The sequence below is a fragment of the Narcine bancroftii genome, chromosome 12 (genome assembly GCF_036971445.1).
Source record: "Narcine bancroftii isolate sNarBan1 chromosome 12, sNarBan1.hap1, whole genome shotgun sequence".
Taxonomy (NCBI): Eukaryota; Metazoa; Chordata; class Chondrichthyes; order Torpediniformes; family Narcinidae; genus Narcine; species Narcine bancroftii.
Genome location: NC_091480.1, coordinates 35,198,098 through 35,226,043, shown reverse-complemented (window position 1 = coordinate 35,226,043; position 27,946 = coordinate 35,198,098). Strand labels below are relative to the sequence as shown.

The window sequence follows — 27,946 nt, the reverse complement described above, 5'->3', positions numbered from 1 at the left end:
ACTGCAATTAAATAGTTACAATAAGATCGTAAAGTAGAAGGACATCGATGGAAGTAATCAACTCTTACATCAGCAGCAGGAATTGCCCAATAGGCCTTCACTTTCCCTCTCAAGCTTGCAGAGCCCTCTTGGATTGCCACTGGAGTCTTGCTATGAGATACTCTTCCGTAGAATTCAAAATATATTTTGTGGATTTTAAACATTACAGAGGCCAAACTATTTCCTGCAAATCCACTGTCTTAGGTAATGTATTCTTTGGCATTTGGAAGTTTTTTGTTGCCTCATGAAGTTTGAGGCCAGTAATTTGTTGCCACTTGAATATCTTTGTTATTTCACTCTTCCGAGCTCTGCCACATTACAGTTGTTAATTAATCCGATTAATTTTGAATCATTTTATTCTAACACTGTGTGCAAACTCTCCCATTGCTGAATTAATCACTGTTCATGGAGTAATTAATTCTTAGCTGGTTATTGTTATTTTCTCCTGGTTGACATAGAAATGGGAAACTGACACCAGCTAATGAATTTCTACATTTTAACTGTTACTAGTTTAAGATAAATGTTCAATGAAGCAATACAATTAGTTGACAAATGACCACAAACTTGGAGGAGAAATGAAATTATTCTTCATTGAAAATGTCATACAATATATACTTTAAGTGGTCCAAGGAATAATAATGAATGTCTCAGAAAATGCAACATATATTACCTGATTTTGAGGATTGTTATCATACAATTCCAATTGCTTTAATGAGATTGCTTTTCAAATATTAACCTCAGGAAATTTGAGGAAGATCAGTGAATATTCAACGTACGATACTGATATACAATGTGTATATTAATTCCACTTTCATTACAGCTTGTTCCTTTAATAAAAGCACAAAAATGCTGGAGAAACTCAGCATCCAAAGGAGGAAAAGATATCAAACCAAAGTTTCCGTCTGAGCCCTTCTTCAAGGTATAAAGCAGGCAGATACTTGAACAAAAAAGCTAGGGAGAAGGGTAGAAAGGGCAGGGGCAGGAGCAGAGGCCAACAGGCAAAAGGTCTTAATTGGACATGGATAGGTGGCCAGGAGAGAGGAAAGGTGATAATTGATTGGACATGGATAAGTGGCCAGGAGAGAGGAAAGGTGAGAATTGATTGGACATGGATAGGTGGCCAGGAGAGAGGAAAGGTGAGAATTGATTGGACATGGATAGATAGGTGGCCAGGAGAGAGGAAAGGTGAGAATTGATTGGACACGGATAGGTGGCCAGGAGAGAGGAAAGGTGAGAATTGATTGGACATGGATAGGTGGCCAGGAGAGAGGAAAGGTGAGAATTGATTGGACATGGATAGGTGGCCAGGAGAGAGGAAAGATGAGAATTGATTGGACATGGATAGGTGGCCAGGAGAGAGGAAAGATGAGAATTGATTGGACATGGATAGGTGGCCAGGAGAGAGGAAAAGTGAAAATTGATTGGAGGAAGGGGGTGTCTCTGTGAATGCAGAGCTGGAAGAAAGGAGACAGAGGAGGAGTGAGGGACAGAGAGAGAGAGCTAGATGAAAATAGAAATACGGAAAGGGAAGGAGAGAGACTGGGGAAGAGGGTAATGCAGGCCAGAGAAGTCGATGTTAATGCCATCTAGTTGGAGGGTACACATACGGAACATGAGGTGTTGTTCCTCCAATTTGTGGGCGACCCCAGCCTGGCAGTGGATGAGCCCATGGACGGACATGTCAGGGTGGGAATGGGGTGGGGAAATGAAATGGATGGGCACTGGGATATCTCCGCTATTGCAACACATAGAGGTAAAATGCTAAATGAAGCAATTTCCTAGTCTGCATCCAATCTCTCTGATGTAGAGAGGGCCACAATGGGAGCACTGGTTGTGGTAGATGACCTCAGTTGATTGAAGTGATGCTTTACTTGGAAGAACTGTAAGGGGCCCTGAATGGTGGGTGCGTACAGTTCCACTGGTGTCAAGGTGGTGATTGATGGAAAGGGCAAGGTGGAAGAGTGAGTCTTGGAGGGAGCAGTCTCTGGTGAAGACTGAGAGGGGAGGAGAGGGGAAGATGTGGTTGGTGGTGGGACTACACAGTAGGCAGCGGAAATGGTGGAGGATAATACGTTGGCTGCAGAGGCTAGTGGAGCGCTTGGGGGCAGAGGGGTCCATGGCAGATCCAAAGGCAAGGATGACATGCACGTGAGGACCGAGATGATTGCAGCAAAGGGGAAGCAACATTTGTTTTTAAAAAGGAGGATGACATCTCGGATGATCTCTCATGGAAGTCTTCGTCCTGGGAGCAGATGTTTCGGACACAGTGGAATTGTGAGAAAGGAATGGAATCCTTACAGGGGACAGGGTGTGAAGAGGTAGCTGTGGTGGGTTAATGGAACCCTTACAGGGGACGTGTGAAGAGGTAGTTGTGGTGGGTTAATGGAACCCTTACAGGGGACAGGGTGTGAAGAGGTAGCTGTGGTGGGTTAATGGAACCCTTACAGGGGACAGGGTGTGAAGAGGTAGCTGTGGTGGGTTAATGGAACCCTTACAGGGGACAGTTCTTACAAAGTGATTTGTACAAATTTCTATCTATCATGGTTTGATGGCTATGATAGCTAGACCATAAACCCCAGGAACACATAGGCATATTCTATATGATTACCAGGTTGAAACAGACAATTTTCATTAAAAAATGAGCAAAATTAAACTATCAATTTGATCAGAGCTGAAGAACAGAATAATAATGCGCATTCTTTACAATTTCATTATCTTTAAAGAGAACTTAAAGTAGCCAGTAAAAATAAGAAATATACTAGACATCAAAGCCCACCAACCAGGATTAAATCACAATTAGAAAACTCACAAAATATAATTAACAGCAGTGAACAAAACATAGGAAACTAAATTGCAAATGATTAATTCTAGTGGTTAAATTTCTTTACTCCATTACAACTCTGCCTCAGTATTTTTGGTTAAATAATGCTAAAGAACCAACTTTCTACCGCTTTTAAAATAAAAAAAATAGAATCATATAGCGATAACAAGCGACAGGGCAGAAAAGGGCCATTCAGCCTAAACCCGTGCTAACTATCAGACATCCACATTTAAATGAGTCCTGTCATAGCCCATTTCCTCTCCTCTGACCCACATTACTCAAAATAATAATGGCTCTGAAAATATTCAATTTCCTTTTTGGGAACTCAAAAAAATCCCAGCTCAGATGGCAGAAGGCACATATCAACTCTCCAAGTGACCAACTTCCCACCTCATCAACTAGCTTCTGCCAAGACTGAGGATCCAACAGTGGCTTCATCATTCACTCAGAGCCCGCAGAAGCTAGAGGCTACGGATTTGTGCTCTGGAATATCCATACTCTTTCCAGTTAGGGGATAGATCTTTGTTTTAAAAAGGTCTGCTTGTGAGGTTGCCTGTGTAGCGATGGCTTTACACGTTCTTGGCCCTCATGCCAGTCCACTTCACAGCCAATTGACATCATATCTTACTTTCCCACTCCAAAAATATCCTGTATTAGATCCCAACTCCAGCACTTTATTGGAAATGTGTTCTACTTTTTTTTAAAATCTAAGCACTTTGGTGATTATGGTAAAGTGGTGTCCTCCAGTGAGTGGTTGTAAAGATGGATGGAAGAAAATTCTTTTTATAAAATATGCCCATAATTTTGAATGCTGCTTTCCACAACTATCAAAATATTGCAGAAAACAGCACTCACATCTCATGTTAATGAAGACATCTCATCCTACAGCTGGATAAAGTTCTCCTGTATTAACTGAATTGTTCTGTGTACATAGAACATAACAGCACACTACAGGCCCTTTGGCCCTTGATGTTGTGCTGACCTACATATTCCTACAAAAAAAATCTCAAACCTTCCTACCTTGTAACCCTCTATTTTTCTTTCAGCCATATGCCTAAGATATCTGAAATGGCCCAAATGTTTCAGCATCCACCACCAAGGTATTTCAGGCACCAACAACTCCCACTGATTAAAAAAAAAACTTACCTCTGATGTCTCCTCCAAACTTCCCTCCCTTCACTTTGTAGAGGTGTCCCCCTGGTCTTTGCTATTCCCATCCTGGGAAAAAGGTGCTGGCTGTCCACCTATGCATTTCAGAATCTTGGATACCTCTATTAAGTCTCTTCTCATCCTTCTTCGCTCCACAGAGAAAAGTCCCAGCTCTGCTAACCTTGCCTCATGAGACTTATTTTCCAATCCAGGCAACATCCTGACATGGTTGTGTACTTACCTTCGTTGGGATCAGTGCCAGGGGCCGCTGATGATGTAACTGATGCGACACGCGGGAGTAATAGTGCGCTTGCATGGGTGTGTTCTGTGTCAGTAGACGGGTGATGAATCTCAGATGCAGGACGAAGAGAGTGAGAGGGTCAGGATCACTTGTGTGGCAGTGGACCAATGGGAAGGTCAGAGGAGTTTACCTGGGTGGTGTTTGGGGGGTTGAAGAGTGCAATGTTGTGTCTAGTGAATAATAAAAGAAAGTCATCCTCATGGAGTGCTGAAAGAAATGAGTGTTTGTTTGTAAGTTGCAGTAAATCAGTCCCATTACAAATCTCCTCTGCACCCTCTCCATAGCTACCACAACCTTCCTATAATGAGGTGATCAGAAATGAACACAATACTCAGAGATTTTTAGAGTTGTAACCTGACCTCTCTACTCTTGAACTCAATCCTCCTACTAATGAAGCCCAACATCCCAGAGGTATTCTTAACTATCCTATCAATCTGCATAGCAAGCTTGAGAAATGGAGCCCAAGGTCCGTCTGTTCCTCCACATTGTTAAGTATACAACCATTAACCCTGTACTCAGCCTTCTGCTTTGACCTTCCAAAATGCATCACTTCACACATCCAGACTGAACTCCATCTGCCACTTTTCTGCCCAGCTCTGCATCCTTTTATAGTCTTCAACAACATTCAGCACTATTCACAACTTCTCCAACCTTCGTATCACCCACAAACTTTCTGACCCATCCTTCTGTATCTTCATCTTGGTCATTTATAAAAATCTGGGAGTAGGGATCCCAGAACAGATCCTTGTGGAACACCACAAGTCACAGACTTCCAGGGAGAATTCTTTCCATCCACTACTACTCTCTTCTTTGGCATGCAAGCTAGTTTTTATTCCACTAAGCCAAGGTTCCATGGATCCCATGCCTCATGACTTTCTGAATGAGTCTCTCATGGGGGACCTTGTCAAATGCTTTATTAAAATCCATACAGATCACATCTACTCCCCTCTCATCATCAATTTCTTTTGTTACCTCCTCAAAAAATTCAATTAGGCTTGTGAAGCTTGACCTTCCCTTCACAAAGCCATGCTGACTACCCTTGAATAGACTATATATTTCCAAAGGCCCATAAATCCTATCCTTAAGAATTCTCTCCAATAGCTTGCACTGTCGTAAGACTCACCAGTCTATAATTCTCAGGATTCTTCCTATTAACTTTTTTTAAACAAAGGGGCCATATTTGCCATTGTCCAATCCTCTGGGGCCTCCCCTGTGTTCAAGGAGGACTCAAGCATCATAGCCAATGCCCCAGTAATCATTTCCCTCCCTTCCTACTGCAACCTGGGGTATAATTGTGTCGAGCCCCAGGGACTTAATGTTTTAAACAAGATCCATCACTTCCTTTTACTTAATCTCAACAATGTCCAGCACACAAGCCTGTTCGATTCCAACCTCACCGGATCAAGGTCCTTTTCTCTGGTGAATACTGATGAAGCAAAGTATTCATTTAGGACCTCCCCAACCTCGTCTGCTTCCAGGTACACGTTGCCTCCTTATCCTTAAGTGGCCCCAACTTCTGTCCTTCACATAAGCATAGAACACCTTGGGGTTCTCCTTAATCCTACTTGCCAGGGCCTTCTCATGTCCTCTTCAAGCTTTCATAAGTCCTTTCTTTAAGTTCTTTCCAGGCTACCATATACTTTTCATCAGCCCTTCCTGTTTCCTGCTTCTTAAATCTAATGAATGCTTCCTTCTTCCTCTGAACTAGCTGCTTCACCTTTTTTGTAAACCACCGTTCCATTTTCCCACCATCTTTTCCCTGTCTCAGTGGTACAAATCTATCTTGAACCTAGTGCAAGTGGTTCTTAAACATTCTCCACATTACTTCTGTGCTTTCTCCTGTTAACATCTGTTCCCAATTTACTCTCCCTAGTTCCTGCCTCATCCCCTCTTAATTGGCCTTTCCCCCATTTGAACACTTGGCATAATTTCCATGAACTGTTTTCCCATCTAAGTATAGGAGCTCTGCGTGAATGCAATGGAAGTTTTTGATTTAAAAAAACATACCCAGAAGTCAGCCAGATGGGGGAGCCTGGTTCTCTGTTGGATTAGGGTGGGTGGGAGAGGGGACATGAAAAAGAGGACTCTTCCTCCTTTACCTTACTCTTTTTTTCTCTCATTTCCCACCCATTCTCATCTGTCCTTGGTTCCCACCCTCCAGCTCCATTTACCCACTCGATTCTTACACTTTCCTCTCCTTCCCACCCCCTCCATGCTTCAGTTTTATCTGGTCTCTCTTTATTCCACCATTGTCACCTTCCCTTATTCTCCGATTCCAGTATTGGAAGCCTTTGTCTTCTAATCACTCACTCCGCCCGGTGTGACATCTTCCTCCACCTGATCCCTTTGTCTGTCTTGCCTCTCTATCCCCTTGCCAATCTGCTGCCTCCGAGTGTCTTGCTTCACCAATACCACATGGACCTTGTCCCATCCTTTCCACTCTCTGCTCTTTACACTGGCTTCTCATCTCCACATCCCGAGTTTCGATGAAGGGTTTCAGCCTGAATTATCAACCATTCTTTTTCTCCCATTGATGTTACTTGACCTGCTGAGTTCCTCCAGTAGATTGTGGTTAGATGTAATAAAATGCTATGTAATTAACTAAATAGTTTAGCTGCTGGATATCCCTCTTTCATTTGAGAAGATTCATTTTTACCCTTTAACCAATATTCTTCCATGATGGTGCTCACACACAATTTGTTTTTTACTCACTAAAATTCCTTTATCAATATCCTTCAGGAACTTGTGGTCATTATGATCGAATTGACAAAGCAACTTAAAGCAGTTCATCAGCATTCAAGACTCATCTCAAAGTAATTTTCAGGCTGATACATGGAGAAATAAACATGAAATTGGTTGGGAGGCAGAAGCAAGAAGCAGAAGGGTAAATTTGGTGATTTTACACTTATGTACTTACATAATAGCCAAGCCCAAGTAATTTAATGTACTCCCCCAGTACATAGGATTCTCCATAATATTGAAAGGAAATGTCAGCACCTTGGCCTCCATCAAAACTCCAAAGTAGTCTCCTGTGAAAAGCATATTCTAATTATAGAAAGTCTGTTCAATCAGTGCAATTTACTTCTGCACCACAACACAATCTAAGTCTATTGTAAGGAAACATGTGCCAGTGAGAAAAACAATTATCACTATACTATACTTTCATTATGATTAAAAACAAAACTCACAGAAATAAAGTGAGAGATGCAAGGCAGAAGACATTCGAGAGTCTGGATTCTGACGCTAAAAATACTCTGTTGGAGAAACCCAGCAAGTCGAGCGGCATCAGTGGGAGAAAACGAATGATCGTTTGGGGCCTTTTTCATCATGATTGTAATACAGGGAAGCATGACAATTAGTTTGTGTACAATCCCCCACAAACAGAAAGAAAATAAAGTAAGAGACCAAATAATCCAATTCTTGAGCTATCTCTGCAGGGCCCATGAGGAAGAGTGTGGTGCGCTGCAGTGTGAGCAAAGCAAACATAAACTACGAAGGCTGTTCTACAGACTTCAATTAGCTTAAAACTTGCACACAAGGTTTTGTATCCCTTCTGGCTCCGTGTGCTCTGCTCCTGCCTAAGGGCCGGCAAGAGCCTTTATATGGGGCCGGTGAAGCCAGTCTCCCATGTTACCTCCCTGCAGGTACAATGGGTTGTCCCCAGTAGTAGGCAGTGCAGAAGTGCAGACAGGTGCAGATAGTCCAGTGGTTGTTACACCACATTCACCCCCTTAAAATGAGTCCTGGGGCATCCAGTGTCTGCTAGATACTGGGTGGTTGAGAGAGAAAAAAAACATATTTACAAGTTTACAAACTTTGGTGATCTGGTGGTCGCCATTGCCTCTGGGACCATTGCAGGACAGGCTTCTGGTCTATGGTCGGTGGAGACGGGGTTGCCTGAAGGTTGGCTGGGACAGGAATGGTTGGGGGCGATCGTTGGTGCAGGCGGCATGATGCATGACAATGAGGGGGTGTAGGTCAGGGGTGATTCCGTGGGAGTGGGATTCAGTGGTTGATGGTGGGCTGGGGAGGATGATGTTGGCTCCAATCGGTTCTGGAGATGGCAGGGTTGCCTTGGATGGGGGGATGGGCTCCCACTGGTGCCAGGTCCTGAGTCGAGATAGTGTCCTCACATTCATTGGGGTACGCCAAATAGGCATAATGTGCGTTGGCACGGAGGAGGACTGGTCCCGGAGATGCCAGCCATGCTGGCAGTGAGACTACTGTAGCCGATTTCCTGGGGAATGGTCTGGTTGGTAGCCGTATGTCATGGAGCGCCTCAGGAAGGGCCTCCTGCCAGTAGTTAGTAGTGGACCATCCTTTCGACCCAAGAGCCAGGAGGACTGCTTTCCAAATTACCCCGTTCTCAATTCTACCTGCCCGTTGCCCCCTTGGGTTGCAGCGAGTCGTGCGACTATATGCAATGCCCCGCATCACCAGGTACTGGTGCAGCTCCTCACAAATGAAGCTGGACCCCCAGTCACAGTGGATGAACGCTGGGTTTCCGAACACGGTGAAGATCTGCACAAGTACCTTTATAATGGAGGCAGTGGAGGTATCGGGGCAAGGATGACAAATGGGAAACAAAAGTATTCGTCTATAACCGAGAGGAAATAGACGTTCTTGTTTGTGGGAGGCGGCTCCTTAAAGTCGATGCTGAGTCGCTCGAAGGGCTGAGTGGCCATTATACGTGGGCCTGTGCTGAACGGATGAAGTGCAATTTACATTCTACACAGACCCTGTCCTATACTGAATGTTGTAGCTCAACATGGCCAGCTCGACTCTCCAGCACAAAATCTTGTCGTTTTTGATCTTACTTCTTTGGGTGGTGCTGAACATGAATACTACCGTGCGCTAGTCTGTGAGGAGGGTGAACCTCCTGCCTGTCAGATAGTGGTGCCAATGGCGGACTGCTTCCACGATCGCCTGTGCCTCCTTTTCGATGAAGGAGTGCATGAGCTCTAAGGCGTGGAGGGTTTGGGAGAAAAAGTGCACAGGTCTGCCCCCTTGATGGAGGATGGAGGATGGCAGTCAGAGGCATCACAGTCCACCTGGAATGGGGTGTTTTCGTGCATGGCATGCATTGTGGCATTGATGATATCCTTTCTGATGCAGGCAAAGGCTGCTTGCACCTCGTCTGGAGGGGGAATGTGGTGGCTTGGGCCAGTGGGCAGATCTTATCTGAGAACCGATGGACCCACTGGGAATAGTAAGAAAACAGCCCGGCAACTGCACAGGGCCTTGAGTGTGTAGGGGAGGGGAAGTTCCATCAGGGACACAAGCGTTCGGGGTTGGGTCCAATGACACCATGCTCCACAATGCACCCAAAGATGACGAGGTGGGTGGTACTGAACACGCACTTCTCCCTATTGTAGGTGAAATTTAATGGCTCTGCTGTCCAGAGGAACTTCTCCAGGTTAGCATCGTGGTCCTGCTGGCCATGTCCACAGATGGTGAAATTGTCCAGGTGTGGGAAGGTCACTCTTAGATTACATCGGTCTACCATACGATCTATCTCCCACTGGAACAGAGACTCCATTTGTGACCCCAAAAGGACCCGGTGGAACTGGTAAAGTCGCCTGCCAGCCTCGAAGGTGACATAGGACTTATCCTGGGCATGGATGGGAGCTGATGATAGGCCTACTTTAGGTCACTGGTGGAGAAAACCCAGTGCTGGATATCTTATTGACTACATCAGCATATGGGGTAGAGGGTAGGCATTCATCTAGGTGTACCAGTTGGTGGTTTGACTATAATCGATGACCATCCTCAGTTTAATGGCCCCCTTGACCACCACGACGTGAGCTTGCCAGGGTCTAGTGCTGGGCTCTATTACTCCTTCTGCCAAAAGCCATTGCACCTCGGCCTTGATGAAGGCCCCGTCGGCTGCACAGTAGTGCCTGCTCTTGGCCGCAATGGGCTTGCAGTCTGGTGTCAGGTGATTGAAGAGGGAGTGAGGGGATATCCGTAGGATGGACAGTCCGCAGGTGGAGCGGGGGCAGTCACTAGGTTTGGCGTTGTGGATGGTGAGTGGCCCACCAAAGCCCAGTGTGACACTGTGGAGATGGCAGTGGAAATCAAGACCTAGGATAATCAGGGCACAGTGCTCTGGTATGACTATGAGCCTGAACCCTTTATACGTTTCCCCTCTCACAGTCAAATTTACAGATCAGTACACCAGTGCTGTGATGGAGTGGTCCTGGGCCACAAAGGCGATGGAAAAGTTCGCTGGGTGTAACTTGAGCGGCAGTGTAGAGACCACGTGAGGGTGCACAAAGCCCTCAGTACTACCATTATTGAACTAGTATTTTATTACCTTCCTGTTGGCAGCGAACCCCGAGTCTCTGGAGGATGTTGTCTGACAGTGTGGTGGACGCTAGGACCGACCTGCAACCCAAGTCGGTGCTCCAAGCAGGTGGCGGCAAGTAGCCATTTGTTGGTGCAGTCTCGATTAACCAGGAGGGTGGAGGAATCATCATCTGTGCAGCGTGGTGGTTTTGGTATGTAGCATGTGCTGACGGGGGCTGGGACGAGTGTGCAATCTTGGACTGGCTGTATGCATACATGTTGACCGCATTGTTAGGTCGGTGGGACGGATGCGACGTGTCTGGTGTGGGTGGAAGTCGGGCGGTCCAAGATGGCGGAGCCCGTGGTGAGGACATGATGGCAGCGTGGTTCGATGGCTGGGTCAGAAGTGACATCACCAGTGCGGGTGGAAATGATGGGCAGAGCAATGGCGCTGCCCGATACTCACACGTGGAGGGGGTCTGGAGGGTCAAGGGGAGGCTTCCGACTGGTCGTGGAGGGCCGCAGCACTCCTGGTGGGTTTGGAGAGGCACATTTTGATAAAGTGGCCTTCCTTATGGCATTGGGAGCAATGCGAGCTCCTCGTGGGGCAGTTCTTCTGGGAGCATCTGTTGGACCCACATCAGGTCCCGCAGTATTTACAGTGGCGCGATGCATTGGCTTCTCCAGAGAAGGGGCCCTTGGCAGCAGCAGTCATCTGTGTCAGCCAACCCAAGAGGGGTGGCAGGCAAGCATCGAAGGCTTCTGCATGGTTGGCTGCAGCTTCCAGGGAGCAGACCACATTGATGACCCTCGTGAGGGAAGCATTGCTTTCTTCCAGCAGTCTCTGATGGGTTGTCCTCCATTGCAGGCCTCACACACATGCATCCCGGATGAGTCACTTCACTTCCCCAGTGGTCACCCTGGTCTCGGCCATGCACGGGCACGCCAGCTCAGGCAGTGCCCCAAGGTAAGCCTCTACTGTCTCACCCAGTTGTTGTAGCCTAGTGTAGAGTATGTTCGCTGGAGGCTGAAAGATGTTTTCCAGGATGGCCATCGCCGGTTTGTACTCGGTGCAGTCACAGATCACCTGGAATGAGAATGGGCCCAGTTTTGTGTGCAGTACCATGAGTTTCTTTTGGTCTGAGTTGATGACCTCAGCCTGAGTGCGGATGATTGCCCCGATCACATGCTTCCAGACCGCGAAGTGGGCTGGAGCTTCTGGGTGCTGGGGGTCGATATCCAGCTTTTCTATGCTGTGAAACTTCTCTATGGTTCTTTAAAATTAAGCTAATTAAATTGTGGTGCACTGCAGTGTGAACCAAGCAAACATGAACCTCAGGCTTTAATTAGCTTAAAACCTGCACACAATTTCTATATCCCTTCTGGCTCCATGTGCTCTGCTTCTGCCCAAGGGCCAGCTTGAGTCTTTATATGGGGCCGGTAATTGGCAGGGTGTAGGTGGAGCCAGTCTTCCAGGTTACCTCCCAGCAGGTACAATAGGTTGTCCCCTGCAGGAGCGCAGACAGGCACAGGCAGTCACAGACAGTCCTGTGGTTGTATCACCACAATTGATCAAATGATCTTTATACTTGCTCTCCATCACATTCGTCTTTCATGCGTGCTGTGGAGAGTAACTCGCATAGTCGCTAATCTGTACTGTTTCTGAGGTGACAATTGTTATCATAGTCTCTCACAATGCTAAGTTTTAATTAAAAAACAATACAGATAGTCCCGACTTATGATGGTCCAACTTACGATTTTTCAAAGTTATGATGTTTCGAATTCATACTGTGCTTTGAATTTTGTCTATGATGTTTAGTGTTTCCTGAAAGTACAGCATCAGTCCCCACACTGATCCCACTCTCTCCCGACACCCCTATGTCAGTCCCCACACTGATCCCACTCTCTCCCGACACCCCTATGTCAGTCCCCACACTGATCCCACTCTCTCCCGACACCCCTATGTCAGTCCCCACACTGATCCCACTCTCTCCCGACACCCCTATGTCAGTCCCCACACTGATCCCACTCTCTCGACACCCCTATGTCAGTCCCCACACTGATTCCACTCTCTCCCGACACCCCTATGTCAGTCCCCACACTGATCCCACTCTCTCCCGACACCCCTATGTCAGTCCCCACACTGATCCCACTCTCTCCCGACACCCCTATGTCAGTCCCCACACTGATCCCACTCTCTCCCGACACCCCTATGTCAGTCCCCACACTGATCCCACTCTCTCCCGACACCCCTATGTCAGTCCCCACACTGATCCCACTCTCTCCCGACACCCCTATGTCAGTCCCCACACTGATCCCACTCTCTCCCGACACCCCTATGTCAGTCCCCACACTGATCCCACTCTCTCCCGACACCCCTATGTCAGTCCCCACACTGATCCCATTCTCTCCCGTCACCCCTATGTCAGTCCCTACACTGATCCCACTGCCCATTTTCGACATGATGGTAGTGCCGGAACGAAACCCCATTGCAAAATCCCCCTTTCTGACGATAATCTATACAAGCAAGAAAGATTCTTACAGAAATCAGCATCTCAGAAGAGAAGCAGGATAAAATTCATCAGTTAATAGTGCATTTGAAGTCTAAGAAATATTAGAATTAATCTGCCACTCAGGCAGCTTCTGAAGGTGATCAACCTAAGGTGCTCTGAATGTGTTTCTCCCTATAGATGCTACCTGATCATTTTTTTTGTGGGGGGGGTGCTTTACTTCTATTTCCAATGTTTATCACAGGGTGGCACGGTTAGTATAGCAGTTAGTGCAACATTATTACAGCAGCAGTGACTTGGGTTCCAATCCGGCACTGTCTGTAAGGAGTTTGCCCATTCTCCAAGTGCCTTTTAGGGTTTCCACCCACTCTTCAAAATCCTTCAAAGGGCAGAACAATGGAGGTCTGTCAGAAAGTCCACAGGAAAAATCAAAGTAACAAAGGCTGTCTGCGACTAAAGGACACAAAGCAGAGGCAGGGTTGGAATTGGGCAATGGTGCAAAAAATGGAAATAGGCGATTGAATGGATTCGGGTCTAGTACATGTCAGAGCGTGATTCGGTTCAGAGAGATGCCTGGAAAAAAGGAATGGAAATTGTGACTCGTGAACAAAGCTTATTTAAGGAAATGAGAGACCAGAAGCACAGGCCATGAAATATATAGCTGCAGAAAATTTACACAACAGCTGCTAATTAGTTATTGTCCATTTTTCATAGTTTTAGAAATGTAGCATATGTTGGTCCCTTTGTTTGATTCACAAAGTCTGCAAAATCTCAAAAGTATGCAGACAAATCTGAAGCATCTGTAACCATCTATGATCAAAAGTACCAAGTGAATTAAGCAAGTCAGTTTTCTCTGAGGTCTCCATCAGCAGGCAGCCAGCTAATTTAATTCCTCTCCATGATATCCAAACATGGCTGAGAGCATTGCTGCCTGGCTGGTTGATGTCTGGCTATGGGATCAGACATCAATCTGGCTACATCACTGTACATACAAATTTCAGAACTAATTGTGTCTAGTCAAACTGTACAGTCAAGCTAGTACAGCCCAACAATGGGTATTAGGGGAACAATAAACTATCCAACATCATAAAAGGGCTTAAATGATCAGTCAATTTAATACCATTCATTAATTAAGTGACAAGAACAGATTCCTCAACAATAAATTCAATCAGGGACTCATTTAAGGACAATTACTTTTGTACAGTCAGTGTTTACATTTCTTTATTTGTTTACATGTGTACATTGTGTAGTTTTTTTGCACTAAGTGATAATTCTGCTTCGCCTGCAGGAAAAGGAATCTCAGGGTTGTTTGTGATGTCATGTATGTACCGTGATAATAAATCTGAATCTAAAATTTAATTCACAAAGCTATGAAGTGGTGCTTGCTCATGAACAACCTACCCAGTTTGGGTACTTCCATGTCCATTTGGCTGCACACTTTTCACAGTCTTAAGTCACTTTCAGGTGGCCAGAATACCTGACTGTAAAGCTGCCTATTCTATCCCAATGCGGCTGTTGGGTGGCCACTTGAAAGTGGAGAACCCGGCCAGGAGGAGCACTTACCTAACCCTCCTCCTGTAGGTATATTCTCTGGCTCCGAGAATCCCCCATTGCACCTGAAAGCAGCAGTGGGACTACGGCCACAGTCCACAGGAGCCGGCGTTCGCTCGGGATGCAGCTCTCCTTCAGCCGGCACGTTCAGGTGACAGAAAGGCGTCTTCTCTGCGGCCACGTGAACATCCCAGCTGCATTCCCCCATCCGGCACATTATCTGCATCTGAGCACCTGAAAGCCGCTCTAGTCCAAATGCAATTGAGAAAGCTGATTCCAGATGTAATTTGGAAAAGACTGTCCTGATAATGGGGCAGCATTGCACCAAGTCTGGAACCAAGAAATCCTGCTAAAAGGATATCAAACAATACACAAAGAAGTGCCAGAAGAATCCAGCAGCCACACAGCATCCATGGAAAACAAAAGGCAGGTAATATTTCGGGCCTGAGCCCTTCTACAGGGATAAAGACACACTGAAATGCTGCAGGAAATCTTGCAGCGTCCATAGAAGATAAAGATATATTCCCAACATTTCAGGCCTGAGCCTTTCTTCAAGGAATAAGCAAAGGATAAAGAAAAAAAACCAGGGAAGATCAGAATAGAGGCAATGCTGGCTGGGGGAGAAGTCCAGACCGACAAACTGGATATAAAGGTGATGTGGCAGGGGTAGGTGGAACAAGTGGAGGGGGAGAAGAAGTGGCCGAGGTTAACAAAAGCCAGTGAAGACTATGTCAATGCCATCTAATTGAGGAGCCCAGACGGAAGATGAGGTGTTGTTCCTCCAATTTCCGGTTGTTATCAGTCTGGCAATTCATGAGACCCTACGGAGCAAAGGAACGGGATTGGAAATTAAAATGGATCCAGAGCTGAGGTGCTCAACAAAGCAATTTCGCAATCTATGCCCAGTCTCTCCGATGTAGAGGAGACAACAGGTGTAGTTCATGACTACCACAGATTCACGAGTGAAATGTGGCTTCACTTAGAAGGACTGTTTGGGGCTTTGAATGGTGGTAAGGGAGGAGCTGAGGGTGCAAATGGAGCATCTCCTGCAGTCACAGGGGTAGGTACCAAAGGAAGGAGAGAGGAGTAGACAAGGGAGTCATGGAGGGAGCGGCCCCTGCAAAAGGCAGAGAGGGGAGGAGAGAGGAATATGTGTCTAGTGCTGGGATCAGGTAGTAGGTGGGAAAATGGTGGAGGAGAATATGGTGGATGCATAGGCTAAATGAGGACGAGGAATCCTATCCTTGTTGCACATGGGGGTGGAGGGGGCCAGGGCAGAAGTGAGGGTAATGGAGGATTATGCTGGTGAGGGCTGAGTTAATGGTGGAAGAAGGAAAGCCACGTTGTTTGGAGGAGGAGGACGTATCTGATGATCTGGAATGGAGGTCCTCATCCTGGGTGCAGATGCAACAGAGACAGGGGAATTGAGAGAATGGAATCCTTATATGGGACAGGGTGTGAAGAGGTGTAGTCAGGAAGCTGTGGGAGTGGGTGGGTTTGTAGAAGATGTCTGTTGAGAGTTTGTCTCCTGAAATGGAGGCAAAGAAATTAAGGAAAGGGACACTGTTGTTAGAGATGGACTAAGTGAACTTTAGATTCATTGTCAGAGTACATACATGACATCACATACAATCCTGAGATTCTTTTTCCTGCAATAATTACCATTTATAGGGACTGCAACAAAAAAAAACTGTACACAAGAAATAAACAATGTAAACAAATGACCGTGAAATACAGAGGAGAAAAATAAACAAAAAAATTGCAAAAGTAAAAGTCCTTAAATGAGTCCCTGATTGAGTTTGTTGTTGAAGTGTCTGATGGTGGAGGGGGAGCAGCTATTCCTAAATCTGGTGGCGTGAGTCTCATGGTACCTATACCTCTTTCCTGATGCTAGCAGCGAGATCAGAGCACATGCTGGGTGGTAGGAATCCTTGATGATTGTTGCTGCTTTCCAATGGCAGGGTTCCCTGTAGATGTTCTCGATGATGGGGAGGGTTTTGCATGTGATGTCCTGGGCTGTGTCCACTACTTTTAGCATGGTTTTATGCTCAGAGATATTGGTGTCCTCATACCAGACCGTGATGCAGTCGGTCAGCACAGTTTGCACCACATATCTGTAGAAATTTCCCAGGTTTTCCGATGTCATGCCAAACCTCCGCAATGACGAAGTAGAGGTGCTGATTAGTGCTTTCTTCACTATACTATTACTGTGTTGGTTCCTGGAAAGATCCTCCTGGATAGTGCCTCCCAAGAACTTAAATTTACACACACTCTCCATTTCTGATTCCCCAAAGATTACTGGATCATACACATCTGGTTTTCCTTTCCTGAAGTCTACAATCATCTCCTTGGATTGATGACATTGAGTGCAAGGTTTTTGTTAGTGCACCATTCAGCCAAGTTTTCAATCTCCCTCCTGAATGCTGACCAATTACCCCAATTTATAAAACCCACTTCCATAGCATTATTACCAAATTTGTAGCTGGTGTTGTTGTCGTATTGTGCCACACAGTCATAGGTGTAAAGCAAGTAGAGCAGGGGGCTAAGAACGCAGCCCTGTGATGCTCTGGTGCTGATGGAGTTTGTGGAGGAGATGTTCTTACAAAACCTCACTGATTGTGGTCTGCAGGTCAGGAAATCAAGGATCCAATTACACAGTAGGGTGTTGAGTGCCAGGTCTTGAAGTTTACTGATCAGTTTTGAAAGCATGATGGTGTTAAATGCCTAACTGTAGTCGATAAAGAGAATCCTGCTGTATGCATTTTTGCTGAGTGTTCCAGAGCCAGTGAGATGGCATCCTCCTTTTGCTTCGACAGGCAAACTCTAACATATCCATATCGCCACTCAGAGAGGAGCTGATATGCTTCAACACTAGCCTTTCAAAACACTTCATCACTTTTGATTTGAGTGCCACGGCCAATGGTCATTTTGGCAGGTTGTCACTCTCTTCTTGGGCACCGGTACGAAAGACGCATGTTTGAAACAGATGTGTACCACTCCCTGCTGGAGTGAGATGTTGAAGATACTCATGAATTTGTTGGTAAGTTGGTCAGCACAGGTTTTTAATACTCGGCCAGGTACTCTGTCTGGACAAGATGTTTTCCTCGGATTCACTCTCCTGAAGGTCGGGGTGGAAGTTTGAGGATGGGGTGGAAGTTGGCTGCAAAGAAGATGAAGTGAACAAGCTCATCATGGGTGCCTGAGGCAGCATCAAAGTAGTTGTCGATGTAGCGGTGGAAGAGTTGTGTAGCCTCATAGCATGGATTGTTCCACATAGCCAATAAAATGGCCGGCACAGCTGGGGCACACCCCAGACTGAGACCAACCGCAAATTGGAGAAACAATACCTCATCTTCCATCTGGGCACCCTCCAATCAGATGGCATTATCATCAACTTCTCTGGCTTTCTTAAAACCCCACCCCCTCCACTTCTTCCCCCATTTCCTTTTCCCAACTATGTCTCTCTCTCCCTTTTCTATCTGTCTCCTTTCACACAGCCAAAATCAATTCTCACTTCTCCTCATAATATTTAATTAATACCTTTTGTTGGTGTGGACTCCTTCCCCAGCCAGCACTGTCTCTATTCTGACCTTTTCTATCTTTTACTTGTTCTTTATTTATTCCTTGAAGAATAACTCAGGCCTGAAACGTCGGTAATATATCTTTGTCTCCTATGGATACTGGAAAAGCATTTGAGATCCTCCAGCATTTCTATGTTTTTACTACAATCATAGCGTGTTTCATTCCCTTCTTCAGGGCTTCCAAAATTGGCCAAACGTCCAAATAAGGTGGAGCAGGAGGAAGGGGGAGGAACAGAGGGTTGCAGGTGATAGGGGAATTCTGGTGGGAGGGGCAAAAACAGATAGGAGCTAAGGGATGATGGGGGAAGAGGGCAGAAAGCTGAGCAAGATGTTCAGTGATATAAGATAGGAAGGGAAGGAGGTAGAGAGTCAGAGGGAAAAAGGTGTAGTGATGAGCAGGGAGCCTAAGACCTAAAATGTCAACTGCCAATTGCTTTCCATTGATGCTGGCTGACCTGCTCAGTTTCTCCATCACCTTTCTGTGTGTGGTTCCAGCATCTGCAGACTTCTTGTTTCACATCCATAACTCTGCAGTGCAGAGAATAGAGAACACCAAGTTCCTTGGAGTTCACTTAAGTAGTAACCTATCCTGGATGCACATCTCCTCACTTGTCAAAAAGACACAACAATTACTGCACTCCCTGAGAACATAGAGGCAAGGCTACCGGCCACCATCCTGTCAACTTTCTACAGGACCTCTATCAAGAGCATCCTGGCTGACTGCATCACAATGTGGTACAGTTGCTATAGAACACTGGATCGGAGGTCAATCTAGAGGACCATAAGAGCGGCCATCTCCTTAAGAGTGTTACTGATCTGTCAGACACACAGTTGGGATTTTTCTTCATTATGATGAGAACCCTCCTGTCATCAGTCGTGGAGATCTTCCTTGGATACCAGTCTCTTTGTGATTACTGAGCTCACCCGTACACCCTTTCTTCTTACTGATGTTCCAAACTGTTGATTTTGGTAATCCTAAGGTTTTGGTGATGTGTCTGAGTGCTTTATTCCTGTTTTTCAGCCTCATAATGGATTTTTTACTTTCACTGGTACAACTCTGGTCCTCATATTGAAAAATGGAAATTACAGATTCCAAAGTTGATCAAAAACTTAGAAGCAAGCCTAGCTTTCTTATTCCTGCACCAAGGAGGCAATTAAACATTCCTGAGTACTCACAAACACCTGTGAGGCTAAATGTCCCAAACATTATGATGCCCTGAAATGAGGGGGCTATGTATAAAAAGTGCTGTTAACTTCTACATGGTCAATCCAAAATGTAAACAAATAACCTTGAATAAAATCTGGACTGGGCACTCTAATCACATGTGAATTGTTTAATTACAAATTTAAAACTGCAGAGCACAGGGGCAAATAGAGGAAATGAGTGTCTTTGTCCCAAACATTATGGATCGCACTGTATGTAGTGCATTTACAGTAAATTGCTTGAAAAAATATATGCTATGAGTCTAAATATGTTTGCACGTTTTTATACTGAGGAACGAAGAACATTGTTTAGTTCGGTTGTACTTAAACAACTGAATGATGATGATAATAAACTTGAAATTGTATGATTGAATATCTGGAACTTTCTTGTGAATGAAAAGTAATAAAATCCTGCAAATGCTGGAACTCTCAATCAATCACAAATGCCTGAAAAACTCAGGCAACATTTGTGGAGAGAGAAAGAGTTTACAATTCAGGTCACAGAATCTTAATTGCAGTTTTTAAACAAAAATCACTTTTTGATCTTTATTTATATTTAAGAATCTCTTCTCTGGCAAAAGTCACATTGCACAAGACAACCGTGATGGGCGTGATAACTGGTCAATTACCCCAGTCCCAGGTTTTGGCAATAGGTGCTTCTCAGGGTAGTGTCCCCAACCCAACCATTTTCATCCATGACCTTCCTGCCACATATCACCATAATGCCACTTGCAGGTTTCTCTCCAAGTTTACACAGTCCTAAGTTGGCAAAACAAATTGCTCGAGCTTCATCACCACAGTCTAACACCTGAAGTTCTCTTGTCGACAGCACTGTGGCAAAACCATCATGAAGAAGACTGCCATGGTTCATTAAAGCAGCACATCACCATCTTCTTAAAGGCAATTGAGGATGGGCAATATGTGCTGGCAACTACTCTTTGCAGACGATGCTGCTTTAGTTGCTCATTCAGAGCCCACTCTTCAGCGCTTGATGTCCTGTTTTGGAGAAACTGCCAAAATGTTTGGCCTGGAAGTCAGCCTGAAGAAAACGGAGGTCCTCCATCAGCCAGCTCCCCACCATGACTACCAGCCATCGGGCACACAAAACTCAAAACGGTCAACCAGTTTACCTATCTCGGCTACACCATTTCATCAGATGCAAGGATCGACAACGAGATAGACAACAGACTCGCCAAGGCAAATAGCGCCTTTGGAAGACCACACAAAAGAGTCTGGAAAAACAAACAACTGAAAAATCTCATAAAGATTAGCATATACAGAGCCGTTGTCATACCCACACTCCTGTTCGGCTCCGAATCATGGGTCCTCTACCGGCATTACCTACGGCTCCTAGAATGCTTCCACCAGCGTTGTCTCCGCTCTATCCTCAACATTCATTGGAGCGACTTCATCCCTAACATCGAAGAACTCGAGATGGCAGAGGCCGACAGCATCAAATCTACGCTGCTGAAGATCCAACTGCGCTGGGTAGGTCACGTCTGCAGAATGGAGGACCATCGCCTTCCCAAGATCGTGTTATATGGCAAGCTCTCCACTGGCCACCTTGACAGAGGTGCACCAAAGAAGAGGTACAAGGACTGCCTAAAGAAATCTCTTGGTGCCTGCCACATTGACCACCGCCAGTGGGCTGATATCGCCTCAAACCGTGCATCTTGGCGCCTCACAGTTCGGCGGGCAGTAACCTCCTTGGAAGAAGACCGCAGAGCCCACCTCACTGACAAAAGACAAAGGAGGAAAACCCAACACCCAACCCCAACCAACTAATTTTCCCTTGCAACCGTGTCTGCCTGTCCCGCATCGGACTTGTCAGCCACAAATGAGCCTGCAGCTGACGTGGACATTACCCCTCCATAAATCTTCTTCCGCGAAGCCAAGCCAAAGAAAGAAGAAGAAAGAATGTTATACAATATTCCTTTCAAAAACCCCAGCAGTGACCATATCCAACAAGAGAGTGTAAATATCTACTCTTAAAATTTAATATTACTTTTGTAATTACTGAGTCTCCACCATCCTCCATTGATATCCTGGGGGGTAAACTTTGATGTGAAATATAAATGGGCCACCGATATCAATGTTTTAGGGTCAATAACACCACAAAGGTTGGATATCCTGCACCGTGAGTCACTTCTGTACAGAGCTTTCTACCACCTACAAGGCAAAAGAATGAATGCTGTGGACAACACGCAAGAAGCTTAATACCATTCAAGTCATTGCAACCCATTTTTGTTACTCGTATCTCATCACATTAAACATTCACTCCCTCTACCCGTGACTAGAGCACATCTGTAGCATCAACAAAATTCACAATTTATTTCCAAACAGCTTCAATATAAGTTCCCAACTCCCACTCCTCTCAAGGTCAAGGGTAGTGAGAGTATTTCCATGAGCCTTATTATGGTCTCTAAGCGAGTCCTCCAGTGGATACCCTCCTGATAACTCTTGACCTCTAGTTGCCCTGCCTAAAGTCAGCCTGCTGGCAGCTGATGTTATCCAATGTGAAATATTTCTAACCTTGGTTGCTTAATACTTAAGGTACCCTGTATCTGAGCTTGGTAATCTGCTGTACTTCTACACTCTGACAAGGTTATAAAAAGGGAAATGTATTAGTGACGTCAAGGTTAAGTCGACTGCCTAGCAAATTCACAGAAAGAACATTCAGCCCTAAGGTGCAAGAGACATTTGAAAAGAACAGGTTAAATACTTGCTTGTTCCCCTGAGATATTCTCTGCTCATAAAAGGATAACTCACTAGGTATCTCCCATCTCTACCATGTCTAATCCTCCTCCTGTCTACTCAGTCTTTGTAATTGGTTTCTCACAACTTAATCCTGTAAGACAAAAGGAAAATCAATGGGTTGTAACATATTGGTTGTAATTGTATGTGTGAGAGAGAGAGAGAGAGAGAGAGAGGGAGAGGGTGTGTGTGCGTCTGTGAGAGTGTGTGTGAGAGTGAGAGAGAGAGAAAATGAATCCTATCCTTGACCATGTAATGCAGTTTAGTAATGCTCCATTACTCTCAGTACCCCAGATACTTTCTCCCGTCTCAAATTTCCCTAAAGCTGATACTGGTTGCTTCCCAAATCCACAACATGCTTCCCCCTTTTCCACCACCTACTACAAGACGTTGTAGTTCAGTGGCAAGATTTGAATGCTGGCACCCAAAATCCACAATGGGTGAGTTTATTGCAATAATAGCCCGAACACAAACATACATCTTCCAATGCAATTATACAGGTGAAAACCATGTGTCAGGGCCATGAAGAAGAACAGCTTCACCTCACACCTCCGATTTAGCGCTAATTCCTAGCTTCTGAAATTTTTCATAAAGAACATGCACTTGAAGCATCTTCAGGGCAAATTTTTATTTAATTTTTGATCTGTTAATTAACCATATTGTAGCTGTTTGAATTCAATTTGTATATTTTAATCTTCTTTTGATTAACAACAAAAATGATAACATATATCTAAATCCAACTCTTGTGGTTTGGACTTTTTTTTTGTAATTATATCTTCACTTCAGGCAACTTTATTCATACATTAATGGGAGGTTCCATTCTGCTTAGGTTTAATTACGTGCACATTACAGTTACACATTTCTTCATTACATTTGAAAATATTTGTATTAATTTTTTTGTTATTTTGGTACTTTAAACTTCCACCTACGTTTGAGCAAGTGAGGAACTTGAAGATTTTGGCAATGAATTGGTATTTTCATTATTTGATGTTTACATGCAATATGAACTGTTGTGTGTTCAAATACCTCCCAACCATTTTCATTACCACAGTTCTTATGTTATTGAATGTCTTTTGTAACATATTGTTTTGTGCTACTTTTAATACAATGCACGTATAAACATTTATCTAACTCTTCACATGAAGACAAGCTAGGTTTTTATTCTATTCCGTGAAACATGTCTGACTGAAAGGTTTAAAGCATTTGACATGATAGAGAAAGAAAAATTTCTCAAGTAAGATAATTAGAAAAAGAGGACATCGTCACAAAATAGAGATATGCCACCAATTACTGTGTTGAATATTTTTTGGACCAATTTTTTGGGCCACAAAAGTGGGGGGTTGACTTTTACATGGGTCAAACTTTTGACCTCTGTAGGTACCTGCGTGACTCAAAGCACCACAGCTTTAATGGGCAGGCAGCCAGGGCGTTGGGAGTTGTGGTGAGTAGGTGGCTGGGGTTTCAGGAGCTCAGATGGGCGGGTGGCTGGGGCAAGGGTCCGCTGTCGGAATGTCGGGAGCTTGGATGGGTGGGTGGTTGGAGCCAAATGTGGGGGGGGGGTTCAACTTTTACACGTCAAACAAAAACACACAATTTTTGGGCCAATAAAGTGGGGGGGGGGGGGGGTGGTGGTCAATATTACAGGGTATTGACGATTAAATGAGTATGTACAGTGGGGAAGGTGTAGTACCTGTTTAGCTTCCCAATCAGCCGTGAAGCCATGGATTGCTGTTGGTGGATGGTTTTACAAGTAGATTCTACAAATTGGAGTTTATGGTTGTGAAATTAAAAATGCTGAGCAGATGAATCTGCCGATGAATGCCCAGGATTACCTGTCCAGTATGGACACTGAAACCGAAGAAGGCAATGGGAAACCACTTCCGCATTTTTCCCTTGTATAATCATGAACTCAGCTCAAAGATGGAGCCTTCACTGAAGGAGAATAAGGGAGGCAACAACTATAATTCAGCGTGACAGATGGAGAGACATGATCACCCGCACTGAACGGTAAGGCACCTAAATGATGAGAGTAGTAAAATATGTCAGCACTTTTTCCACACAAATGCTATTAAAATTGGAATTTAAACTCTGTGAATGCTAAAATAATTGACAATTTTTCTTTGATAGTGCACTGCTTTTGGATCTGAAATACTAATTAGCTGTGATCTAAGGGTCAGCAGGAGTACCTTTAAGGGGCTAAAAGGCTTAATCCTCTTCCTATATTGTTAAGCACACTGTGCAAATGTTAGAGGTACATTTCTACAAGAAGATATTTTCTACAAGAAAAGCCTGCCCATTATAGTAACTAAATGAGGACCACTACCTACATTTGCAACAATGAAGTTTGGGAGAATCTCAGAATAATTTTGAAATCTGATTCTGTTTACAATATTTTCAAATGATTAGAAAATCAGAGAAAATTAGTCTGCACCATTATTCACTGATCATAGCGTCATGGAGTCATATTGCATGGAAATAGTCCCTTCATCCCATTGAGTCCACACCAATCATGAAACTCCCTACATTAATACCATTGTATTCTGCTCCGATCATCTGTCAAGAGAACAGATTTCAGAATAAAGTTTAATGAATTTGAAACGTATGTTCTTTCATAATAATTCATAAAAATTTACACCCAAATGAATATAGTAATCTATTGTAAATATAGATGAAAGAGGAAAGAAAATAAGGAAAGGGCTTAATGTAATTCCTGAATTATAAATATTCCTTATAACACACCAATTCATTGTTTCCACTAATACCAAAAGGATAAAAAATTTCTAATTAATTTAGAAATATCTGAATTTGCTTAGAGCAATTTGGCCAACTTTAAGAAACAAATATTTGCTTGGTAACTAGATCTAGACAGAACCATTGGCTAGTTGTCCTTGCTCTTCAGCTGCATTGGCCTGTAGCTATAGTTGTAACAGCAAGGTTAGGGAAATGTAGATTTTCTTTTCTTTTCCAAATCATTATTTTCAGTGGCTGTAGTGCATATGACAAGATCAACTGGGCCCAATATAATAATAAAGGTATTCAAACATTTTGGATAATACTGATGCCTATTCAAGTAAAAGGGAACATTAAACATCGAGACCACTTCAACGATAACATCTTGTGAACCAAGCAGTGGTTTATTGGGACCTGATATTATTATAAAAACTGCATAGCAAGTGGCTTTCAGAAATATTCAATTCAGTGTACATTTTTTTCAATAAACCAACCAAGTCTACAGCTGAAATAAAACTAAGTTGTTAAAAAAAAATTGGATCCTTGATCATCCATTCAATTCATGATTCTCAAGATGGTGAAGATGAAAACTATTAAGAGTTAGTATGTGCAGAGACTGTTAAAGATAAGAGAGATATGTATTAATAATATTGATGAGATTTGATGGTGAAAAAGGGAGCAAATGTTCCCATGCTTCCCTACCCTGACCATAAACTAGTCCACAACTAGCCAAAAATCTGTTGACTTTGTACTAACGGCAACTGTGAATATTTATCGGTCTATTTTTTTTCTATTTTGCAGTCATACTGTGGCAATTTAATGAATGCTATTGTGATTAGTGCCATATATCTTTGACTGCAACAAGTAAGATCTTTGGTGCATTTAAACATTGTTCTTATAAATGAAATAAAACCCTCTTTACAGATTACATTAAATATCTACGTTATCAGAAGGGCCAAGTAATCAACAGATAGAACTGTTTTAAAAAACAAGAGTGATAATAAAGGACTAGAAACAGTACTCTGCCTGAATAGTAGCATTGAAGAGGTACTGCGCTGGGACTCTGTTAGTGTTACCAGTAAAACAGTTGCTGATCAAAGCAATTAAATTCTATTCCCCACAAGGCCTTAGGTACAATATATTTCTCTTTTCCTACTGTGTGTATAAAATTAAAAATCAGTTCATGTTGGTGTTGGTCACAGAGACATTAACCCTGGTAAATGTCAGGGTTGGTCAGAGAAGGCAACCTGGGCTGTGAGCTGGGATGTCTGTGACATCCAGGTTAGCCTCGATGAGGTCAGCATGGGCAGAGAGAGCAAACAAGAGTAGGTCAGGTTGTGCAGACAGAGACTAACCTGGCCAGAGCAGGTTGAGCTCAGAGAAGCTAAATGTTCTGGGTTTTTTTCACAGCTGTCTTAGATCATAGTATTTAGCTCAAGAAAGGTATTGTGACTTATTTCTTATAGTCTAAACAGAAGTGAAAACAAATAGAGAACAATTGATGATATAATTCAGAATTGCTTTATATCTGTAAATCAATGGAAGCATAATCAATTACTTCCCAACATTTTGAGCCACTTGCAATGTTATTTCAGAAACATATTATCACCTACTATGGATATGAGGTCCTCAGGCTAATCACTCAATGCCAGCATTGGATGTTCTCAGTCAAATAAATGGTATTTGGCCTTGGTATTTATGATTATGGGGTAATGGAAACATCCATTTACCTGGTACTGAACAGCCTTGTGATTGGCCCTTGCCACACTAATAAAGGGAAAAGAATCAGAGGGCAATGCCTATAATTAGAATTTGATTCTTTGAATTTTCAAAGCCCACTGCCATCTCACCAGTCATACTTTCTAAAATCACAGAATACTACAGGCCATTCGGCCCTTCCAGTCTGTGCTGAAAACACCATACAGCTAGTCCCATTGACCTGCACCCATTCCATAACCCTCCAGACCTCTCCCATCCATGTATCTATCCAGTTTATTTTTAAAACTTAAGAGTGAGCCCGCAGTTACCATGTCAGATGGCAACTCGTTCCACACTCCCACCACTCTCTGAGTGAAAAATTTCCCATGATGTTCCCCCTAAATCTTTCCTCTTTCATCCCAAAGCCATGTCCTCTTGTACTTATCTCTCCTATTCTAAGTGGAAAGAGCCTGGAGAGATAAATACAAGGGGACTGGTTACTCTATAATGAAGCATTGAATATTGAGTTCAAAATACTTAATTGTTTAATTCTACCAGAGTGCTAATCGTAAAAAAAATTGGCATTTAATATAGCTGTATAGTTAATATTATTTATAGTCTTTTGTAATAATCTGAAGTAGAGATGTTTTTCCTTGCTTTACCATTAGTCATGCCTTTCTTGTCGATTGAGCACCCACTGTGCAAAATCTCCTATTTACTGCTGCAATTTTAGATCCAGTGTAAGAAACCCTTGCAAGTGTATTGACAGCCTTTATATAAAATGATAACTGAAGACATGTCTGCCTAAAACCTTTATGAAATATCTTACAAAAGATGCGGGGCACTAATGGCAAGGCCAATTTTTCTTGGACATTGTTAATTGCCCATGAACTGAGCAGCTGACAAGTCTACTTCAGAGAAATAAAGAGGAATTCACAGCATTCTGATCAATTGTACCCACACCAAAAAGAGTTACTTTTTTCCCTAGACTTAAAGCTTAACAAAAATTGGGTCAAATTAGCTAGCTCCTCTGCAGTTGCATTCCAAAAGCTGGGCCTCCTGCAATTGTCTTGCTTGGTTTGTAGGTTGCAGATTTTAGGATATCAGAAGCTTATGAGCTCACAACCTAATAAAAGAGTCTGTTGTCATGAAAACCCATTCCAGAGATGAACTATAGGCTGGCTTTCTTGTGCAACAGCAAGTGAGTTCACTTTTCTCCATCGCTGGATTTATTGACAAGAAGCTAAAGCAAGGCTGTCTTCTCGAGGACAACAGCATGCAATGTGAAACAAGATATTTTAATGGTGTTCTGGCCAACACA

At 43.9% G+C, this 27,946-nt stretch overlaps 1 protein-coding gene and 1 long non-coding RNA gene across 18 annotated transcripts in view; one reads left to right on the top strand and one right to left on the bottom strand.

The window, feature by feature from the left end:
- pemt (phosphatidylethanolamine N-methyltransferase) overlaps positions 1–27,946 on the bottom strand; it is a 120,445-nt gene that overhangs the window by 12,642 nt on the left and 79,857 nt on the right. For 16 of the 17 annotated variants that reach the window (XR_011347451.1, XR_011347452.1, XR_011347457.1 and 13 more), the window contains one exon: positions 7,228–7,339. Coding sequence is in view for 9 of the 17 variants with exons in the window: in XM_069906539.1 (XP_069762640.1) it covers positions 7,228–7,339 (112 nt within the window). In the remaining 8 variants the exon portion in view is untranslated. Of the gene's footprint in view, positions 1–709; positions 867–7,227; positions 7,340–27,946 lie in introns of all 17 variants that reach the window. The other variant, XR_011347458.1, reaches the window with a different exon arrangement.
- On the top strand, positions 50–19,547 carry LOC138747380 (uncharacterized). Its single transcript, XR_011347459.1, has 4 exons — positions 50–243; positions 10,641–10,810; positions 11,467–11,565; positions 19,262–19,547. It is a non-coding gene; the product is annotated as an uncharacterized lncRNA (long non-coding RNA).